The sequence below is a fragment of the Eutrema salsugineum genome, unplaced genomic scaffold (assembly GCF_000478725.1).
Source record: "Eutrema salsugineum unplaced genomic scaffold, Eutsalg1_0 scaffold_2, whole genome shotgun sequence".
Classification (NCBI taxonomy): Eukaryota; Viridiplantae; Streptophyta; class Magnoliopsida; order Brassicales; family Brassicaceae; genus Eutrema; species Eutrema salsugineum.
Genome location: NW_006256829.1, coordinates 3,852,414 through 3,874,621, shown reverse-complemented (window position 1 = coordinate 3,874,621; position 22,208 = coordinate 3,852,414). Strand labels below are relative to the sequence as shown.

General features: G+C 37.0%; 6 protein-coding genes across 9 annotated transcripts; 2 read left to right on the top strand and 4 right to left on the bottom strand.

The window, feature by feature from the left end:
• Positions 1–77: 77 nt before the first annotated feature.
• On the top strand, positions 78–4,951 carry LOC18017437 (K(+) efflux antiporter 6). Of its 2 annotated transcripts, none has more exons than XM_006399631.2 (20): positions 78–569; positions 980–1,023; positions 1,253–1,314; positions 1,424–1,502; positions 1,581–1,642; positions 1,739–1,814; positions 1,899–1,973; positions 2,220–2,291; positions 2,367–2,450; positions 2,633–2,701; positions 2,812–2,889; positions 3,035–3,123; positions 3,210–3,306; positions 3,399–3,452; positions 3,617–3,712; positions 3,885–4,073; positions 4,164–4,241; positions 4,321–4,365; positions 4,446–4,541; positions 4,632–4,951. In XM_006399631.2, exons 1-20 carry the CDS (start codon positions 320–322, stop codon positions 4,695–4,697), a joined length of 1,761 nt encoding a protein of 586 aa, XP_006399694.1. In that variant the 5' UTR covers positions 78–319; the 3' UTR covers positions 4,698–4,951. The 2 variants fall into 2 exon arrangements, with proteins under 2 accessions (XP_006399694.1, XP_006399693.1); XM_006399630.2 differs by having other exon boundaries at positions 79–569; positions 4,446–4,535.
• Positions 4,952–5,488: 537 nt separating this feature from the next.
• On the bottom strand, positions 5,489–8,876 carry LOC18017436 (protein NDL2). Its single transcript, XM_006399629.2, has 11 exons — positions 8,701–8,876; positions 7,740–7,839; positions 7,535–7,632; positions 7,315–7,403; positions 7,060–7,120; positions 6,875–6,961; positions 6,723–6,800; positions 6,533–6,589; positions 6,380–6,435; positions 6,134–6,269; positions 5,489–6,039 (listed from the first exon to the last, which is right to left on the bottom strand). Exons 1-11 carry the CDS (start codon positions 8,758–8,760, stop codon positions 5,827–5,829), a joined length of 1,035 nt encoding a protein of 344 aa, XP_006399692.1. The 5' UTR covers positions 8,761–8,876; the 3' UTR covers positions 5,489–5,826.
• Positions 8,877–12,083: 3,207 nt separating this feature from the next.
• Positions 12,084–14,374, bottom strand: LOC18018225. The gene is made up of 5 exons (XM_006399628.2): positions 13,585–14,374; positions 13,333–13,388; positions 12,903–13,072; positions 12,667–12,818; positions 12,084–12,526 (listed from the first exon to the last, which is right to left on the bottom strand). Exons 1-5 carry the CDS (start codon positions 14,339–14,341, stop codon positions 12,171–12,173), a joined length of 1,491 nt encoding a protein of 496 aa, XP_006399691.1. The 5' UTR covers positions 14,342–14,374; the 3' UTR covers positions 12,084–12,170.
• Positions 14,375–14,899: 525 nt separating this feature from the next.
• On the top strand, positions 14,900–17,142 carry LOC18018224 (NADH dehydrogenase [ubiquinone] iron-sulfur protein 7, mitochondrial). Its single transcript, XM_006399627.2, has 2 exons — positions 14,900–15,381; positions 16,621–17,142. The coding sequence occupies exons 1-2, from the start codon at positions 14,966–14,968 to the stop codon at positions 16,853–16,855; spliced, it is 651 nt and encodes a 216-aa protein (XP_006399690.1). The 5' UTR covers positions 14,900–14,965; the 3' UTR covers positions 16,856–17,142.
• Positions 17,143–17,742: 600 nt separating this feature from the next.
• On the bottom strand, positions 17,743–18,870 carry LOC18018223 (uncharacterized protein C6G9.01c). 2 transcript variants are annotated; one of them, XM_024156413.1, is made up of 2 exons: positions 18,780–18,870; positions 17,743–18,430 (listed from the first exon to the last, which is right to left on the bottom strand). In XM_024156413.1, exon 2 carries the CDS (start codon positions 18,351–18,353, stop codon positions 17,871–17,873), a length of 483 nt encoding a protein of 160 aa, XP_024012181.1. In that variant the 5' UTR covers positions 18,354–18,430; positions 18,780–18,870; the 3' UTR covers positions 17,743–17,870. The 2 variants fall into 2 exon arrangements, with proteins under 2 accessions (XP_024012181.1, XP_024012182.1); XM_024156414.1 differs by lacking the exon at positions 18,780–18,870 and adding an exon at positions 18,752–18,778.
• Positions 18,871–19,178: 308 nt separating this feature from the next.
• Positions 19,179–21,486, bottom strand: LOC18018222 (50S ribosomal protein L19, chloroplastic). Of its 2 annotated transcripts, XM_006399625.2 has the most exons (6): positions 21,298–21,486; positions 20,644–20,894; positions 19,998–20,147; positions 19,835–19,921; positions 19,569–19,702; positions 19,179–19,428 (listed from the first exon to the last, which is right to left on the bottom strand). In XM_006399625.2, the coding sequence occupies exons 2-6, from the start codon at positions 20,857–20,859 to the stop codon at positions 19,323–19,325; spliced, it is 693 nt and encodes a 230-aa protein (XP_006399688.1). In that variant the 5' UTR covers positions 20,860–20,894; positions 21,298–21,486; the 3' UTR covers positions 19,179–19,322. The 2 variants fall into 2 exon arrangements, with proteins under 2 accessions (XP_006399688.1, XP_024011975.1); XM_024156207.1 differs by lacking the exon at positions 21,298–21,486 and having other exon boundaries at positions 20,644–21,063.
• Positions 21,487–22,208: the final 722 nt, after the last annotated feature.

Sequence of the window (22,208 nt, the reverse complement as noted above, 5' to 3'; positions counted from 1 at the left end):
ACATGGTGCAGGGCAGTTGTATAATGCAACGAAAACGAAAAACAACATCCAGATATATAATTTTCTTATTTACAGATATATAATCCATCGTCGGCTACTATATAATAGTGTATGTATGGACTAGTTGTTTGACCATTGCAATCTCTCTTTCCCCGCTCTTCGAACAGTCCCTCTCTCTTCTCATCTCATCTCACTTTCTTCTTCTCTCTCTCTCTCCCCACCCCACTTGCGCACTCGCGACGCCACGCGACGGTGTTTAAACCGGTACCGGTTTTCTTTACCGTGCCCCATACCGGTTTAATCCAGATTCAGTCCTGCCATGGTGGAAGGGGGAGGAAGAAGAAGAAGAAGATCCTTACTCTCCTTTGAACTTGCTCTCCTTTTCCTCTGTTTCTCCTTCGCGTCTCCCCGGGCTCTCCCTGATTCGGATCTGTTAGACGAAACCCTCGGCAACTCCTCCGTCGCATCTCTGAACGATTCTTCTCTTGTTAAGCCCAAGGAAGGTAGCTTCGCCGACATCATCGATCGCGCTCTCGAAAAGGAGTTCAACGATAGCGACCAGAATGAAGGTACTCTTTCTATCTCTACCTGAGAACTTTATGATGTTGAAAATGGCGGCCATTGAAACTGGAATCGGTCCTACCTATCCCATTTTCATGATTTTTTAATTTTCTTCTAAAGATTCTGGTTCAGTGTTCTTCCCACTCGTGTTTGAGGATTCATCCAACTCACGAGTGAGATCTTAAATTGGATCTCTGATCCCTGGACGATTCGGAACTTAGATTGATCACGATCCCACAATGTGGAGTAGTATTAGTATGCTTCTTCTGGATCGAGAATGACTGCAGAACGATAATTTAAAAAAAAAAATTGTTTTAATGATTGGTTTCCTGAAATGGATAGATCTTGTCTTCTTTAGCCTTTACTATTAGTGGCGAACTTTGTTATTATCTTTATTTTGTTGTTATATTGATGGCAGTGGCCGATCCTGGAAGCTTCAACAACAGTGTAGCTGGACAGCAGGTTTGTATGATAAGTGGCTCATGTATCATTTCCTCATTAATATATTTCCAAATTTGGAAGAATTTTTGTTTATTTGTTTGTTTATGCTTTAGCAGATTCAAAATCGCTCCCATGTCTATTCATTCGAATAAATAGCAAAGGCTTGCTTTAGATTCGATCTTTTGTTTCATGAGTTTCATAATATGAGTCTCTGAATGTGATCTTGATTGTTGTACCTTGTGGTGATCAGGCTGTTCTGGAAACTGTAGCCAGAGTAAAGACAACAAAGAAAAATGAGACAAAAGAGGAGAAGTAACACTATTCATTTCTAGTTATTGTTTTGTTTCTAAAACTTCCTTATATGACCTTCTATAGTGTTTTTGAATTTTATACCTATTAAGCGTTTTCTAATTTCCCTTAGGCGATTCCAACTCCATGATGTTTTCAACTTGGACAATGATAACAGAGCTGAGGATACTCCGACTCTGATTGATCGAAAAGTAAGCTTTAGCACAGGAAGTCAGAGTTTTGGATTTCTTGTATTTGTTCTTACATGGTAATTTTGGTTTTGTTTACAGGACAATGTCTTCATCATATCCAATTTCAAATCCAAGTATCCAGTATTGCAGCTAGACTTGAGGCAAGATTCTTACTTATTAATTGATTAAATTTCTTTGAAAATTAGACTCGGGGATTCTTAATTAGTCATCTGATTTGTGCTTCTTATGGCATGTAGACTGATATCAGACCTGGTGGTTGTCATTGTGTCTGCAACTTGCGGTGGTATCGCCTTTGCTTGTGCTGGACAGCCGGTTTGACTTTCATTCTCTTCTGTCATTATAAATTTAGGTTTTCAGTATGATGTCTCTATCTTCACATTTTGTGAATCAATGCAGGTGATAACTGGATATTTGCTAGCAGGATCTATCATTGGGCCTGGAGGATTGAACTTCATCAGTGAGATGGTCCAGGTATTTAGGAACTATTTTCTTCTGAGGGTCTTTGACTAGGAACTCTTTTCTTCAGACTTCCGGGGGTCAAAACAAATTGAGCTAATATCATGTGATGGTGCATGGATAACAAAGACCTTAGTTCGTCTTTTAGTAGGAAACTATAGCATTAGACTGCTGTGGAGATGGGAATGTATATCTTTGCATAATTTTATGTGATCTTACATGTGGATTTGCACCTTCATTTTGGCATGGTTATTTATGTAGGTTGAAACAGTCGCCCAGTTTGGTGTGGTATTCCTGCTCTTCGCATTGGGTCTAGAGTTCTCCACTGCTAAGGTGATATCAACGTCTTTGATTTGCTTAGTATCAAATTGAAATCTTCTCTTGACCACCTTTCCTCCTACTATGTAGCTTCGAGTTGTTCGATCAGTTGCTGTTCTGGGAGGCCTTCTTCAAATTCTTCTTTTTATGTTCTTGTGCGGAATCACAGTGTCGGTGCGTCATTCTTTCACCAGTGGCTCAGGAAATTTTTCTCTGTTTTTGTCTTTTACTCGTGGACATTTAGTTCTATAAGTTTCATTTAGTTTATGCAGCTTATAGTGTCATGTCTTTGAAAGTTAGGCACTCGTATTAGAAGTAACTCTCTGTGAAATGCTTTCAATTGGTCCCGTTTGCAGTTATGTGGTGGTAAACGTTCGGAGGGTGTATTTGTAGGAGCATTTCTGTCAATGTCATCAACCGCGGTGGTAATTTCAGTGAATTCTATAATTCTTATATAACCATTTCCATCAGCAGGCTTTCTTATTAGTATTGTTGATTGTATGTTTCATTATGTGTTTCTGCCTTCAAACAATAGGTGCTGAAGTTTCTCATGGAAAAAAATTCAACTAATTCTCTTCATGGCCAAGTTACAATTGGAACCCTAATTCTTCAGGTATCTGATAGTATTTCCATCAACATGTGATGTCCATTGTCTTTCTAGATTGTTTAGTGTTTATATGGCAATCAAACAATGACCTTTTTCTTGTAGAATTCCTTTTCAAATGATTTGGAGATCTGATTTTAGCATCTGTTTCTAGGACTGTGCTGTGGGTCTGCTGTTTGCTTTGCTTCCAGTTCTTGGGGGAAATTCTGGCATTGTTGAGGGAGTATTCTCAATGGCAAAAGTGTAAGGAAATACTGATAAGAGTTATTTTTCCTATCGCGTAATTTAAAGAATCGATGTTAATAATTCCTTTTCGGTCTATTATTTAGGGCGGTTGTGTTGCTTTCGTTTTTGGCTGTTCTGTCAATATTATCACGGACATGTATCCCTTGGTTGCTGAAGCTAATGGTCAGCTTATCGTCACAGGTACATCATTTTGCTCTCAAGCTTATTTTCCCTATCTTCTGATCTAATGAATCCAGTTTCTAGATTAACCTAAACTCTTTTTCATGGATCAGACAAATGAACTCTATCAGTTAGCCGCTGTTGCGTTTTGTCTACTTGTAGCCTGGGTGAGTCCTACTTAGTCTTTCTCTTCCTCATGATCTTCCTTATTAGTATCCATCTCACATTGTTTTCATCAAGTTTCTTTTTCGTGCATTCGTTCGCCTAGTTTTCTGATATATGAGAATTTTTCTATTGACTTGTTTATTTAAATGGTCTTTCATGTCTTCAGTGTAGTGATAAGCTGGGATTAAGCCTTGAACTGGGTTCTTTTGCTGCCGGGGTCATGATATCAACTACGGATCTCGCTGAACATACGTTGGAGCAAGTAAGTTTTGACTAGTTATTACCAAAAAGGCTTTACTGTTTTCCCTGTTCAATCATAGCACGGGTTCTTACAGGGTGAATATTATGACCAAAAAGTAATCAGTTGACAAGTATCCGATCTAACCTCTGAAAGAGTTGATAGTCTGACTCAGATGCTTTATAATTCGCTGCAGATCGAACCCATCCGTAATCTATTTGCTGCTCTTTTCCTAGCCAGCATCGGAATGTTGGTTAATGTCCATTTTCTGTGGACCCATGTGGATATACTGTTAGCCTCTGTAATATTAGTAATTATTATAAAGACAACGATAGTTACAACAGTTGTCAAGGGATTTGGATACAACAACAAGACTGCTCTCCTGGTAAAAGATTCTGTCTCAAATGACTTATGATCATGTTTGCTTTCGTGTACTCTCCTCTCTGTTTGACCAAGTCTTATGAAAATGATGCAGGTTGGAATATCTTTGGCTCAGATAGGGGAGTTTGCCTTTGTACTACTTAGCCGTGCCTCCAATCTTCACCTCATCGAGGTAAGTGACGCAACTGGTCCTCGTTTGATAGGATTTAAGAATTTGAAGAAAGAAGCTTAAAAGTTTTGAAAATTGTCAGGGGAAACTCTACTTGCTTCTCCTCGGGACAACCGCTCTTAGCCTGGTATGATAAAATCATTTTGGTTTCCGACTCTCTTATATGTGTTCAAGTAGCTGAGCTGGTTTGGTTTTTGTATGGGGCAGGTTACAACACCTCTGGTTTTCAAAGTGATACCAGCGGTTGTGCATCTTGGAGTACTGTTAAGGTGGTTTTCTCCAGAGAGCTCTATAGAGGTAAAGGTTAGTTTGGTTTTTTGGTTGGTGTCCAGGTTCTTTCTTCGTATATGTAATAAATAACAAAGCTTTGGTTTTGGTTTTGGATTTGTGCAGAAAGGAGAAATTGTAAGATCAGAAAGTGGTAAACAACGGATGTCACGCCAATCTCACAATTCCTAATACCAGAATTTTCTTCTCAGGTGAAGTAAGTTTTGGAATACCAAATTTTGACAAAAGACATCTGTGAAGGGAAAAAAAGAATATTTTAACACTAACATTGTTTGCTTCCTCCTCAAATTCACTGACCTCTGCCCTTCTTACACAACCCATTTGTTTCCCTTGTAATTAGAGAGAGTATTGTTTCTTTTTCTCTTTCCTTAATTGTTGTAATCTGTAATAAACATTTAATCAATCTTTCTATTACGGTACAAGAATTTGGGAATTTTCTGTTTAATCATCACATATATACAGTATCTCCTATATTCTCACCTTGCTTAATTAATCTTTTGAATAGAAATCTGCAAATGAGTCTCCCTGTTTCTTGCACCTCATACTTGAAACTCGAACGCGTACTTGCCTATCCAAACATCGTCATGATGTGACATTTTCTGCATCTATGGAGTGATATAGTGATCGCAAGCCCACAGAGAAAATGTAAAATATTGGGAATAAATATTGCTTTTTTTTTTTTTTTATAAATATTGCTTTCACACACGCAAAAGTGTGAAGGATCAACATATATTATATAAGAGAGATGTGAGCCAATCTACATCAATTGGGTTTGTATCATCATCTCAAGGGGCGATGTTACGATACCACATAGACTTGTCCACTTGAACCTCACATGCATGAGCCATTGAGCCTTAAACTTTTTGTCATCGGAGTCCTCATTTTTGTGTGTTCATGTTAGTCCATTCCGTAGATTACATTTGCATTTGAAATTCTTAAAAAGTACATGTACAGAATGGAAGTTGATATCAAATATTATGGGATTTTCCTTCAATAATTTATTCAACGGAATGTACAGAATACAGACAGAACAAGAACAGCTACCACAAAAAAGCCCCACTGAAGACAACTTTAAAGAATCAAAATATAACATCTGTATTTTCTCTACCTTAATATCAATCCCTTCTCCATCCCTTTTTCACTCTTTTTCTTCTCACACTCTCTATATATATAGATGATCAATATCTGCCTATATCTACAGCTCAATTCATAACAGACGAGCAGCTCCAACTTCAACAATGGCGATTTTATGTGATGTATCATGTATATATGTAATAAATGTCTAGCAGGGTAGACAGTGTCATAGGGCGAGTCGCGTCTTGATGGGCTTGAGCTTCAAGCCCATATTTTCAGGGGAGAGAAGCTCAGGGGAGATTCGGGTTGGGCTCAAAGGACTCCTTGGGCTTACACTCTGTGTAGGTCGATATAAGCCATATCCCATTAAAAAGTATTCCATTGGTATTACCATCGCCTGTGGCTGTTCTTCTGTCACCAACGACCCACTTCCTTGTACCTGTTTAATTTGAAGTCCACCATTTTTAATACAATTATGATTTAGAGTGTGCACAAAGAAAACAGACATATCAATGGTTGATGTATTGTTGTACCTCGACTAATGCACCGTATCGTCTGTCTAGTTTGGTGGTCATGTGAACGGCCTCGGAGTGGTACGCAGAATTTTCACCAATGAATATTAAAGTTCTGCATTGCAATTTCCTCAACCCATCGCTGAGATCCCCTCTCCTGTTTCACCCAAACCCAAATATATAAGGTACATTTCTTTCAGCTTTGGACGGAAGAAAATACATTGCATAATCTTTGAAATGATATCAACTGAGAGAAACAAGAATTACCCGTTGATTGCCTCAAGGAATCTCCATACATTTGTGCTCTGCCGCTCACAAAGTAACTGGATAGTGGAGAATACAACATATCAATTTTACGGAATATTACATCAAAAATTGTCAAAGCATCAGGGAATTGCAAGGAAAGAGAATATTACTAACTCTTCTGCATTCTTGAACAATATCCGATTCTGGAACTTGAGCGTTACCACGAACTTCCTACAAGTCAAAAAAGCTTATCATTTGGCTAATGCATTATAAAAATATGTCACACTCAAAAGTATAAAAAAAAGTGGCTTCGTCTTGGGGTCAATACACTATTTACAAGAAACCTTTGAAAGCAAAAGCGTACCTTGCTGAAATACCGTTTTAGTAACAATTCCTTGACCACCCCACACATGCCATAGTAGTAAAGTAAATTAGACATAACCTGCATAAGTTAAAGTGACTGATATAAGAATAAACCCAAGTGATAACCAAAGAAGATATATTTGTGAAACAAACCTTATTGCACAACCATTCTGACCAAGAAGGCGCTTGGCACAGTGGAGAGACGAGAATTAACCCCAGAACTCTCTGCCTGTACTTCATCTGGAAGAATCGAGTTTCGAGAAAAATTAAAAAATTGGACATCAAGTTGAATGATAAGCTTAAGATAGGTGCCGTTACTGTAGATGACAAATACTTACAGCAAATAAGGTCAGAACATAAGCTCCTGCTGTGACACCCATACACATAACTGCACCAAGTCTGGATAAGAACCAATAAGCAATGAAGGAAGAGAAATTTAGGAAAATAAGAAAACAATAGTCAATCTTTCTTCTACCTAGTCGCCAGAGAAAGAATTTGGTTAACGAGAGCCAATACAACGCTATCAAAAGAATATAGGCAGCTTAATGAAATAATTTTCACAAATACAACTTATGCGGGAGATGAATTCTTACCCGAAAAAGTTAAGAACCTCGACTATCTGGTCTGCTAAGTCGTCAGCTGAGAGCAAAGGAGCATCAGCACTGATCATCGGAGCTCCCAACTGCAATGATTCTTGAAGAAAGCGATGTAATAAGGGATATGAATTGCATTATCAAGGGATTGTAATAGCAGTTAACAGTAAAATACCAAAAACATACAAATTATGTAAAAGATCATACTTCAGTTACCAACCTCATGGCCAATAGGACTTATGTGATATATGCAAAAGTTGTGAAGTAACAAGGAACTAGCTTCTGGACAAAACAATAATCCTTGAAAACAGAACATATCTGCACAAGATGAACGCAACATATTACACAAAATTCCTTTTCTAATCATATCGATAAACTACTGAAGTTATGGCATATTTGATAAGTATAGTGGAAGATTTGCTTACAATTTAAAGCTACATCAGGATATGTGACAAGCGCTGGTTTATCTGGATCTCCACAAACGGCAACACATACGGGGCCATAAGTAGTCTCCACAAGGTGTTCCTATCAGCCAAAAAAAAGTAGAATTTAATTCAGTAACCAATTACTCTATCAAATAAATGAAGGAAAAATATAAATATGCATAGATTAGGACCACAGCCATAACTTTCATTTCCCTTCTAAGTAATATAGATTAGAAACCAGTTTTTTTTTAAAAAGAACCAAAGTTTCCCAGTATGATCATATACGCAGACAAGAATTGGTTTAACAAAAGGGATCATTAAAACTTTAAACATCAATAGAAGAACCAAAACTTCATTATGGAATTTTACAGTAAGAATAACAAGACAAGAAAAAGAATGAGGAAAAAGAATGTGGAAAATGCAAGAGTTATATACTTGGAATCTAGTAGAACAAGAATTGGATCAAATAAACCTGTTCTAAATTAAGGTGTCAATTTAGCCATGAAATGGGGAATGCATGAAAAATCCCAATAGAAAAACATCCCTAGAGAAAAAAAAAAATAATCAACATCAAGCAGAATAGGCGAATCAGGTTATCGACAACACATTTCGTGATTTTGGATAAATCACCGACAACAAAAGCATCATTCCAATTTTAGCTCCAAACGATAATGAAGCAATAAAAATTAGCAACATGAAAGTTTCCCAGCATAATTGTGGAACAAACGATTCCAGAAATTGCTAAAACCAAAGTATCATGATCATGATTACAGCAGAAAAACAAAACAGATTCCAGATAAATAGTAATTTAAGAACAAAGCAGCTCGGAGAACGCAGAAAGCAAAAACAAAGCCAATAGAGTACCATTTCTCCTATATTGTTCTTCCCTTAAATCCTCAGTAAGCAAACAAAATCCTATAAACTCAAAAAAAAGAAACCAGAAATTCGAACGATAATTTACCTGTACTCCAAGAGACAATGCCTCCATATCAATGGAGACAGAATCGCTCGAATCCGCCATCTCTGTCTCTCTCTCCTCTTATATTTCAATAAAAAGCAGAGTATTATCTTTCCATGGCGTTCTCTCTCTCTCTCTCTCTCTCTCTCTCTCTCTTCTCTTCTCTAACAAAACGATGGCTATCTTCGTTTTTTTCTGTTTATAAATAGAAGACTTGTGACTAAAAAAAATGAGAAAAAACCAGGAATAACTCGTTTACACGACCCGTACTGAGTCACCGACGGTCGACTCGGGTTTAATGTAGGACCTGCAAAAAATAATCACAAGGCTTAACTAGATACCATGATCAACTTAACCTTGGTTAAGGAACCGACAGTTCTTTATTTTTCCTAAACCATTACATTATCGGTCCCTCTATTTTATTAATCATTCATATTGATGCCACGCTCTTTCTACTCGGCTAATGTTTTAACCCAAAACGTGTCGGCACCCTCATTTTCCACTGTTTTTACTTTCCTTTTCTGTTTTTTTTGGTACAATTCTTTTTTATCCAGCCACTTATTTAAAATAATTCATATTCATGTTTTAAACAATTGTTTATCATTAAAAAAAAATCTCTAGCTTGAATTTCACGTTGGATTCATCTCATTTTTACCCGTCAGGAAAAATAAAGAAGAGAAGAGAAGAGAACAATAAATTGATGAAGGAAATTTCCTCGTCTAATAATATAGAGAGAGATTAAGTGATATATATAAAAGTACAGGGGCCAAAACCAATTAAGCATTTTTGCTTTTGAGAAAAAAGTCTGCGTACTGTTGACTTTTTGACCAAATTGGTGAATCCTGGAGACAGGAGAATGAATGAATCCTCAGCCGTTGGATTTTAACTTGTTTTGTCGTCTTTCCCTTTTATGTTTAGTCTTCTCCCGTTTTAAAATATGAACACCGTGTGGTTTTGTATAGCAAAAAACGGGGTCCATTGCATGGAGAGTGAGAACACCACATGTCGTTTTCCTGTCGAGTTGGTATGTGTCATTGGCACCCCAACAAGAGCGTACAACCATAAGTCCCTTTTGCTTAATTATAAATCCGGCCAAATTTTCTTTTATTTTTATAATTCCCTTTATTATATGCTCCATATCTGAGCATCATAATTATATTGACCGTGACATAAAAATAGAACTAAACATTGACAACTGATATCAGTGAAAACGTATATTCTTTTGCAACAATGGAAGGAGCAGAGATATCTTAAATTAGTTTCATTTGGTTGATTAATCATGCTCTAAATAACTGTAATCATGGTTGTTAGAGTTCATTAATTCATCGTGTTAACTTGAATGGTTGTATAAGAAATGCCAAACTCGATGGAATATTCTCAATCATACTGTGATATGCTTTATTTCTTATTACTCCATTTTACACATTATATGATTGATTGCAATTTGCAATCCAACAACTTAGTCGCGTTTCAAAGTTTATTTAATTAAATATCTAGAGAACAAAAGGGAGATGAATTCAAAAGGAAAAGCTGGCTAGTCACCGAATAAATGTACCTATATATTATTTCCTGAGTAAATATTACACCTGTTTATTATTTTATGAGTTATAATTACATATTAGTTGCATAGCGTCTTATATCCCCACCTTTCGCTATATATAGTTGTTTTTTCCCTTGTTTTTATCCTATGTTTTTCATGGATATATTTTAATGATCAACCCACCAACCACGTTTCTTAATCTTCACATTTAGGATTCCATTTCAGTAGGAAATATTTTTATCCTAAGTTTTTCTCTCTAAAGTTTTGCTCCTATCAAACAAATGGTATAATGACCACTATAAGACTTGGAATCATGTATTTCAGTACATGTTCAATATATTGTTATTTGATTAACGATTTTACATCTCAACTGAACATGGTGTTATTGAAATAATTATTTGAAATATTTTAAAACAAACTAATGAATCTAGTATTAAACAAAAATAACCGATTATCTGAGAAGTCTTTGCATTAATTCCGATCTATCGGTCACACTATGATTAACATGCCAGGCAGTTTCCTTGCCTATGATAGAATATAAGTTTTTTTTTTATTTAAAATCTTGTAATTTAAAAGTGTGGGGATCCTTCCGATTTCATATAAGACTATTTGTATTTTCTCGAGTGAAGTGGTTGTTTGATCAATTAAGAGATAACAGTAACTGTTTCCTAATTTCTGATTAAATGAGGGCACGTGTGACGCCATTACTCAGCTTTAAAGCTTAGCTTACAGTTTGGAGTATAAATGATAATTTATTTAGTTGCTGTCTCCATCTCTCCACCATCACTCATCAAATCTAATATACGAATCATCTCATTTATATAAAAATGCCTATACACGAATCTTCGCCGAGAATATTTATGTAGTAAATTACGTCCACACGCAAAAAGAAGCATAACTACATTTTGTAGGGAAAGTTGTGTAAAATATATATATATATATATATAACACCAAAAAGCATATAAAATAGTATCCATATCCAAAAGTTACATTAGTTTTGTTTTTTACATTATCTAGCGACATTTCTTTGCTTTAAATCCAATTCTTTACATCATGGCTATTTGGCTTACATGGAAGTTGTTGCAAAGATTAATTACGTGTCCATCTGTAGAAACTTCCATTACTTCACGTTTAAAGAAAATGAAAAAGTAAGACACTCATACTCTAGTTCGATTAGAATCCAACAACACAATAAGAACATTCCTGAGATAGAATTTTTTAAACGTGAACAATGAGTTACTCAGCTAATTGTTTCGTAAATAGTGGTTCATATGAAAGACATTTGAAAAGACTGTTTTGGCGTCATATGTCATCAAGGTATACTAGCAGTCGCAAGAGTTATTTTAGGATATGTAAAACTTAATAGTATAATTTGGTGTACACATGTAAATGAAAACAAAACATGATTATCATGTTTGCAGTCATTTTAAAGATCATTTCTTACCATTTAGATTTCCTTTTTTTCAAAACAAAAGCTACATCGATTTGAGATTGCTGGTGTAAAATAGCCACATAAAAATAGCAAAACTCATTGAAAAGAGCATAGTCAGCATACGAATGTGTTGTCAAAAAAAAAAAAAAAAAAAAAAAAAAGAGCACACGAAGGCCCATTAACATTAACAGAGCAAGATGAACAACAAAACCCATGAACCTCTTTGTTTCTCTTTAGTTCTTAATGAATCTCAGAATTGGTACATATTGCTTGCTCAGTCACATCAGTCATATCTTTGTGATTCTGGAGATGGAGAAGAAATCAAAGACGCCACTGATCTTAAAGGACTTTTAATAGCTCTTTACTATATGAAGGTTCTAATTACTTACAAAGTGAACTTATTGTAATCTCTAGACAACAATAACTTCAGCAGCATTCTTACATTTCTAACATATGTGGGTTTCATTAGGCCGATCTCACCTATGACAAGTGGTTCAAAACTCATAGCTCCATGTCTGAAACTTCAACCTCAGTCCCATTCACCAAACGATCCGAGAAGACAAAAGGTTGAAAATTGGAGTTCCCTTGAAGGTTGATGTGTCTATGTTTGAAGAGTTTCACTCTCGTTTCTCCCTCCTTATTATGCCTCTCTTCTTTACGCTTTCTTGTGCTACTGCTGAGATTTGAGATAGATGACACTATGTGATCATCAGCCATTTCTGCATCTTGATCATCAGCAATGTCAGCTTTGAGACTGAGATCTGGTCTTGACCTGTGAATCACTGTTTTGGCATAGTTTTTGGAATGGTCACAGTCGAAAACCCTTAGTCCTTGCTCTTCAAAGAATACAAGCCATTCTGGGGATCAGGTTTTGTACATTGGGTTAGTCAATTGAGACATAGTAGCTCCAAATAACAGATGGGAATGTCCCGTGGAACAAATGACTCAAGAAAGCAGTCAACATGACCTATATAAAGAGATAAAGGAAGCAATTTACCGATGAAGGATGCGGGTGTCGAGTTTATCAGTGTGTCTGCATCTCTAATCACTTCACCTTGACTGAGTATCCAATTGATCAAGTGATAAGGAATACGTGAGTTGGAGAACATGTCCATGTACCTGCTGGTTTCCTCTTCATCTTTATTTCTCCTGTGTGTCATTCTTTGGAGTATCAAGCAAAACAATCAAGTAACCGAAGAAATTACTTTGTTTGGCCAATAACTACAGGCATACCTTAGAGAAGCCATAGCATGGTCAAACAGAAATAACCAGTTAATGGCAATATTCTTCAAGTGTAAACTTCTTTGTGAAGTTCCATTTCCAGGGTTGAGGAATAGCTTCTCCGCCGATTCAATCACAGCTTCAGTTATGATTTTCTTTAACGTAGCTTGATCTTCCGGACCCTGAAAGATTAAAATCTTCCCATGAGAACATAACTCAATCCTATGTTACATAGAATGTGATTCAATAAAGCAACTACAGCCTTTCTTAAGCATCCAATTATACAAACGCAGGCCATTTAACAGTGCCCTTGCAGTCTACTGACATACAATATGATTCAACAAAACAACTCAAACACATTTGATATGAAGAACAATAACTTGAAACTAGCCCAGAGAGAGAAAACTAAACAGTAGAAACAATGTTTAGCTAAAGAACCAACCAGCAGGGAAGCTAGGTGCAGATATGGCTCCAGCAGCAGCATCTTGAGAATACAATCTGTAACAAGATCAATAAAACGTCACATGCTTGCCAATTGAGGTATCTAGAAAGTTATAAAGAAGAGGACACTTTGTCAAATATTGCTTAACTACTCAATAGACTGTTTTCCCTGTAAATCTTATGTTATGGATTGGACGTTACAAGCAATCTCCATGGGAATGCAAAGTAGCTAAAGAAAAAATAAGACACTCACCAAAAAAGTAGCAAGTGTGGAACCCAGAAATCATCTGAAGCACAGATTCCCGCAGATCTTTTACTAGCTCGGATCTACTTAACTCCGAATCAAATCTTAAGCATAAACTGAGCAAGAAAACCTGAGAAGCTACGATTCCAGCTAAATAACCAACCCGACAGGACTCAGAATCCATCTCTTTACGCAATCTCTCGCTAACAAATGGCATAAAGATCTCTAAACAATCCTCCTCTCTAAAATTCTCTTCCAATTCATCCACAACCCAAACTCGACTCAGATCAGCAAAACTAAACCCTGAGACCATCAACAAATCATCTTCATCTCCTGGTTCCTCGACGCAGTACATGCTAATGTAGCTTACAATCCCTTCTAACAAGCTCAAAGCGTCTCTCCTCCTAGTATTAGCAAAACGAGTCAACTGGTAAACAAGAGGAGATAATAGAGCTATCCTCTTCGCGCCGGAAAAAGAGTCTGAGAAAGAAACTAGCAACTGGAAGAAGCTCCCGGTTAACCTAACGGAATCGTCTTCAAAATCCAGTTTCGAGGAGTAGAATCTGATGGCGGAGCAGAACCAGACGAGTTCAAGAGGTGGATCGGGGAGATCGTGAAGAATACGAGTGAAGATGGAGTCGAAATCGGAGAAATGGGTTCGTCCGCTCCGATACTGCATCAGGAACTGCTTGATCGAGTCTTTGAGAAGCGGTTTCAGAAATTCAAGGTGGCTCTGAGAGCTAGGGTTACATCTCGGAGGTTGCATTTCCGGTGACAGTGAAGAACGGAAAGGAATTTGAATTTGGAAAGTTGAAGGAGAATAGAGAAACCCTATGAAATTCAAAGAAAAGGGGCGAATGAATAAAGAGAGGGAATCGGTAGGCTAAATATTTAACAATTTCAAATTGGTTTCACTCCAAAACATATCGCATTTTAATTTTTAGTTTTTTTGTTCTTTTAATTATGACATGAAGAAAATAATTACTTTGTTCGTTTATAACATTAATACAAACGTTAAGAGATTGTTTACAAAATGAAAGTTGATAAAACTTAAATTTTCTTCTCTTAGAACAATATTTTCCACCCAATAGAGGAGAGAAATTTAAAGATTTTGGCAGTGAATAGGAATATATATATATATATATATTATTTTTTTGCTAGATTTGGATAGGGAAGAATTTAATCTAATGGTCTTCTTGATTAAATTTTAAACACCCATGAAATGGATCATTTATTGTAAAAAAGTAAGAAAATAAGGTGAAAAAAAAAAGATAAAAACCATTGATATATATAAATACTTAGTCCACCTGTTTTTAGTAAATAGTAGAGTCGCTGGTTATCACAACTCCACGACGAAACGAAAAACTCAGAGGACAGAGAGAGACAAACAATGGCCATGATTACGCGCAACACCGCCACGCGCCTCCCTCTCCTCCTTCAATCTCAACGCGCCGTCGCCGCGGTCTCTCACCTCCATACATCGCTTCCCGCACTCTCCCCCTCGACATCACCGACGTCCTACACCAGACCAGGTCCTCCTTCGACCTCCGCTCCTCCGCCGGGTCTCTCCAAGACGGCGGAGTTCGTGATCTCCAAGGTTGATGATCTCATGAACTGGGCTCGTAGGGGATCGATCTGGCCTATGACCTTCGGCCTCGCCTGCTGCGCCGTCGAAATGATGCATACCGGTGCTGCTCGCTACGATCTCGACCGATTCGGTATTATCTTCAGGCCTAGTCCTCGCCAATCCGATTGTATGATTGTCGCCGGTACGCTTACCAACAAGATGGCTCCGGCTCTTCGCAAGTACGCCCCTCTATTTCTCTCTCTCTCTCTCTCTCTCTCTCTCTCTCTCTCTCTCTCTCTCTCTCTCTCTCTCTCTCTCTCTCTCTCTCTTTCCTTTGGAATGAAACGGCTGATTTATTTCCTCGGATCTCGGGAATACTCTCCTCTTGAGTTTTCCGTGGGAAGATTTCTTCATTTTGTGCTGTTCTGCTTGTTGATAGCCCCTCAAAGCCCAAAATTAGGTTTTTAGGAGATTATGATTGGGATTCCGGGTTGAATTTTTCTCTTTCCCGGCGATTTAGGGTTCATGTATTCTGATTGGTTTGCTAGGTCTGTGTCAAATTGAGATTTTCTGTGTGCGTATAAGATTTTCCTGGGAAGCTGTACCGTTCGTATTCATTGTCTAGCGCCTGAAATATTTTGATTCGAAATCATGAACTTGGGAGAGTTCTAGCATTCAGGAATGAAGAGTAGATCATCTATGCAGGAGTGATATCTCTTTTCATGTAACCTCTGTGTTTGTCTTTTGTGGTTAGATAGGGATTTCAGATTATCTAGCTTGGTGTTTATTAGGAACCATGTATTATATCATGGTTGGATTTATCAAAAACTTGATCTTACTAACTAGATAATGGAGATTCAATGGTATTATGTCCTGTGTTACCTAATTTGTTGCTCCTTCTGCTGACAGTCTAGAATCTTGCTTGATGACTTTGCTTCGTTGTCCTTAAGACCTGATGTTCATTTTATTGGGAGGTGTGTTGTTGTGGAAAAATTGATATCTGACACTTTTAATAGGATTCCTATTTTTCTTGTTTGATGTTACGAACCCTTCATTCAACTGCAGAACTTGTCTTCTCTAAATGAGAATCCTGTTGTTAAGAAATGTATGTTTTTGATTTTTGGGTAGACAGCTGAGCTTATACTAATGATGTCTGTAGGCCCAGATACTAGAGATAGAAATTATCCCAAGTCAATCCACTAGCCACAAGGAACCACGGGTTGAAAATATCAGATGCATTTGAGAGATAATTGGTAGCTTTATAAGTTGGTCTAGATTAGTTGTCATGGTGAATGGAGACTATCAGTGATCGAACTAGTATTTAGAGATATGTTCAGAACTCTCTCTTCAAATTACCCACAATATCAGCCTTGGATCTGAATGGAGAGAAGTAGTCTTTGTGGATCAGCTTACTTGTTTTAAATCTGTTTTTCCTGATTGAAGAAGTTCCAGTTTCTAATATCTCAAAACAATGACAGGGTTTATGACCAAATGCCCGAGCCAAGGTGGGTGATCTCAATGGGAAGCTGTGCCAATGGAGGTGGGTACTATCACTACTCCTACTCTGTGGTTCGAGGCTGTGACAGAATTGTACCAGTAGACATTTATGTCCCTGGGTGCCCTCCAACTGCTGAGGCTTTGCTCTATGGACTCCTCCAGCTTCAGAAGAAAATCAACAGGCGCAAGGATTTCTTGCATTGGTGGAACAAGTGAAGCTTTAAAAATCCTCCTCCTTCCAATGTGAAATGGAGTTTTTTTTCAGACGATTTTTACCAAAAGTTTGGGGATAATAAAATGTGGACTTCTCACTGCATGTTTCTTTGTGATGGAGATGCCATGTAAAAGAACGTATTTCTTTCTTAAGTTTGTTGTTTAAGCTTAATAAACCTAAAGATGTTGTTGTTGTCGGAGTTCTTTCTTTTTGTTATATCTACCAGTTATGAGCTAGATGATTCTGAACCTTTTGAATTTATACATATATATTATATATATGTGTGTAATTTAAGCATAGAGTTGCTTAAAACATGTGTTGGTCGTTATGTGATCCTGTGGCTTTCAAGTGAATGCATTCTTGATTCTCATCACACGAGGCAAACGAACTTTAAACTCTTTGTCAATTAATGTTTTCTTATTTTGTTACTTTTGAAGATTTCATCAAACCTTTTCCAGAATATTTTATCGATCATATAAAGAACTGCAAAAAAAAAACCATAAGATTAAACGTGTCTGTCATCTATAAATGCCAATTAACTGCTGGGAAACTTTGTTTCGAACGAGATTATCCTGTGAGAGAGATATTCAACGCCCCAAGACAATTTTGGTAACAATCATCGATCGATCCTAGTCTTCACTGAAAACCTAAGCAATGTAGAACAATCTCCAACTACGCAAAATTTTAGAGAGTAACTTTACTGCTTCGGCGGTTAAGAGCACCATGAACTATGCCATCTAGTTGTCAAAGTCACAAAACTCTGAGACTGTCCTTTATAGTTCGCTGTGAAATGTGCTGGAAAACCAAGTTCATGTATAGAAATCTGATTCTTCCTTCGTGTAAAAAAGACTGATATATTAGACTAGGAGCAATCAGCTAGAAAAAATGAAAAAAAAATGTATTCTATTAATCAAAACATGAACAACAATGACTACAACAAACTCTGGTAAACTGAGATGATTCATCCATTTTCCACCAGACAGAGTTAATCTGCTTCAAAACTGGTTTGACAAGGAACTAGAAGCAACAATTACAGTCAAAGGGACAAAGAGGAGTATCACCAGCATAGGCCTTGTTGATACCAAGTTCATCTTCCGTGAACACTGGTAAACCGTCTTTGGTTCTCTTCCTTGGTCGGGATTTCGGGTTGTTGTTGAACCCGTCAAGCTCATTCCTCTTCCTCTTCCTCTCCTTCTTTGCTACCTCTTCTTTGGACTCAGGTTTCTCGAGCTCTGGTATCTTCTTCTTCTTTCTCCCACCAAATATCTCATCAATCTCTATCCCTAATTTACCAGGTCTTGGAACTGGTTTGGTTGGTTGTATTGCAGGTTTCTCTACTTCTTGTGATAGCTTCTTTTTCATTCTCCCACTAAAGATCTCATCAATCTCTATTCCTAATTTACCAGGTTTTGGAACTGGTTTGTTTTGTTGTATTCCAGGTCTGTCCACTTCTTGTGATGGGTTTTTCAAAGAACTGCTACTACTCTTCTTCTTAGGCATTTGATGCACAAGAAAGAAAAAAAAGCACAATCCCAGAGGTTGGAAGTCACCTTCAATTACACAACTTTACTTTCTCACTGTAAAATTCGGGAAAACATAAATCGATTAACAAATCCATTGCAAAATCTAACCTTTCGGAAACCCTAAATAACTTCAGCTAATATCACAAACAAGAGATAATATCATAATAATAACATTGTAATTCGGATTGAACAAAAAAAAATACATTACTCTACTATCCCATTAACCGGAGAAATTTCTACTTGATGCAACGATTCCATGACTGGATTTTCGCTACCTAAACACCACAACAAATTCCAATTTCCAATCTAAAACCCAGAATCTAGGTGAAGCAATATGGTTTATCAATCTCTTTAAGCTTTGAGATCGACACAAACCTCAGAAAAGGAATCAGAGGAAACTTACAGTTAAAAAACGAAACCACCCGAAGAAGATACAAGAAGCTTGTCTCGACAGAGGTAGACTAAAAACCGGGGAGCAGACAAGTCGGGTCGGGTTCGTAACTTTTTCCTATTATCGAGAGATGATAAATTACGAACTTAATTAATTTTTTTTTTTTTCTTTTGTAACAGCTTATTACCAAGTTAATTTTTTTTACACATCATTATACCTCTCAATTTCTGAATCTCAACATTTGTTTATGGTTTTGTGGATAATAGGATTAATAAAAATACTTTCATATCAGTTAATTGACAATGTATAAGATTTCTGCAATGTGTGATCCTCTAAACTCCTAGATGTTTCTTCAATATGAAAAAATATCACGAAGCTGGAGATTAATCATAATGATAGCTAACAAACTTATTAGAACAGGTAGGAGAAAAAATAGTTTCAAGGTATCCATCATTACATTACACAGTCTAATAATATGTGGCTTAAGCCAAATCGTCACTAAAAACCCCTCGACTTTGTTTATCAGTGTAGAGTGCGTTTATTATTATTAAGGTGCTAATGCTTCTTGAGAGCATTCATCTTGTCCCTGAGGTAATAAAGTTTCGCTCTTCTTACTTTCTTCTTGTCCAGCACCTTAATCTCCCTCAGGTTTGGCGAATACCTGTTACCAAACAACCCCACTCACATATCAGTTTTCTCATACAAGGGGCCTTTTGCTCATGCTATGAGGCTCTAATAATGTAAATACATCTTTGCTTTTTTCCCAAGAGAAGAGAGATAGAGAGTGGACAAAGTACTTACAAGGGGAACATGGATTCGACGCCCACTCCAGCCACAAGTCTTCTAATCCTAAACGTAGAGTTAAGACCAGCATTACGCCTTGCTATGACAATGCCTTTTACGATTGAAACACGCCTCTTGTTCTCAGGCACTTCCTGTTCAAACAATGGAAATCTAACAAAGTAAATCCAAGCCTCTGAAAGGTTTAACCTAAGAAGATATTTTGATCCCACACTCCAAGAAAAAAAAGAAAGTACAATCTAGGCCATCTTCAATAATATATTTACCACTTTAAGCTGCACAATGTAACCGGGCCTTATATCTGGTATCTCTCTGAGAGTTCTCACTTGCTCAACTGCCTCCTTGTCTACAATCTGCAGATGATTTGAGAGATAGTTAAAAACATGACATGATTTGACCCCATGACAATTTTCAAAGTTCGAGTTGTACCTGCATAATATGCTTGGCGGTTTTATCAAGCCGCTTGAACTTGATTCTCTGAGGCACATCAGGAGCTGACTCGGAAGATCCTTGAGGAGTAGATTGAATGGAATTTCCAATGGTGGAAAAGCACCTCGATGAATACGTAAAGTTTTGTTTCTGCCAAAAATTGCCAATCACCATAAAAGTTAGAACATTTTGTGAAAGCATACAACTGAGCCAAAGCCGAAAAGAAATAACAACAGCACGAAACTGGTCCCTTACTACCACACGAGATAAACAGCAACTTAAGAAGATAAACAATCATCAATAATGCTTAAGACAAAGACGAAACTTTTTTGTTTAATTTAGCTTAATTATCATCATTATCTATATTGTGTGATTACCATAGCGATGAAAGGCCCTAACATAAAGAATCTGAGCTAAAATTGAATGTGGAATACGAAATTAGTGGAATTTGCAGCTAAGGAAGAGACTACTCATCAGTACTCAGCAAGATCAACCCAAGAGCAAAGCTTTCCTTGTCTTTTAACACTAATTGCAATATCAAACCAATCTGAAAATTGGATCTCTAATGGCAACTAATTATCGTCTACATTTCTACAATCCGAGAAAAATATCAAACCACGATTAGCTAAAAATGAAAGCGGCTTACAGGTACTAGGGAAGATGAAGAAACCGCCTTTGTGAAAGAACTAATGAGATACGTCGCTGCTGAATCAAAATCTCTGGTAGAGCGGAAAGAATCAAATCCTAGCCTTCTCGATTCATTTTCAGACCAGCTTGACGAAGACGAAGTGAGACGAAGAGTGTTGGAGATGGCGAAACGTTGCCTTTGAAGCAACCTTGTACTGCCACGAATCGATTGCATTTCTTTGCAAGAGGAATCGATCTAATGCTCCAAATCTGTTAGTATGGAAGTTTTACAGAGATTGGCGGAGTTTGAGCAAAAAATGTGAACCTACAAAACCCTCGCTTCATCCTCCAGGGTTTTTTTCTTCCTTTCCTTTTCTTTAATGGGTAATTTGCATATGAATCCCTGATGTTTTATGCTTTTGTCAAATAAACCCTTTCATTTGTTTATTTCTTTTCTTCGTTAGTTATTGACTTATTTCCCATAAACCATGTGTCAAAGACCCACTCTGTTTTTTTGGATGATGAAATTCCAGGAATAAAGTTTGTTTGAAAATAATAACAGGTGGCGTACAAAATAAAGGAACCAATCATGAGACAAATACATTCAAACATCAGAGCCAAACGGTGAATCATGTGGAACATAGAATTGTTGCATTAAAATTGAAATTATTACCTTCAAGATCCGATGGTTGAGAATTGAGATGCACCCGAGCCACAGATTTGCATACTTTGGATGGCACAGCGTGAAAGAGAGTAATCTGATTATGGTGCATTTACGGAAGTAATTACGCAAATAACCTAATAAAATCGAAAGGCACCTCCGAGGAATTTGTTAAACTATGCGTCTATGAATATCCTACGTAGCTACACAGAATCACATATCAGAACACGTTACACATCCCTTTTATCGTAACCAAATGCTAAATATTTCGATACTAATCAACAGTTGATTATTCTTTGCCGTCTGAAAAAAGCTTGACCTTTTAACTTCTACATAAAAGTCCTCAAGTTTTCCTATCATCAAATAAATTCCACACTTTTTTTCTCAATCTTGACCAACATTGCCTTCCATTAAAAAAAACATGACCGTTAATAACACTGTTCTTTACCGTTTGTGATTAGAAGAAAAACACGTTTCTGAATCCATAAATCTCTAAATTGGGACTCGTGATAGAAGAAATTGAATCTCCTTCATGAGGGGCTGCTTGTTACCTCATTTTTCATCCAACTTAAAACGAAAGCTCAAAGCTTTTTTTTTTCCAATTGATTTCACACGCAGACGTGCTTTCTTACAAGTCGACCGCAACTTCCAAAACAACGTCAAGGTCAACAGTACACACCACTTTGGAAATGAACTTTTCACTTTTCTTTTTTAAGAAAAATGGAGAAACGGGCACTTTGGACTTTAGTTTCATTACTGATTAATTCTGAAATTCTATAATGCAATTCAAAAGTTTTATACCGGAGATACTAATCAGCCTCTGTTGAAGCAATGTATAAAAATGCTAACTTTTGTTTTAGGCTTTTCAGTTTTTAGATTTCCTTAGTATTATCTTTGATTTGGACCAGCTTGATATGACGTAC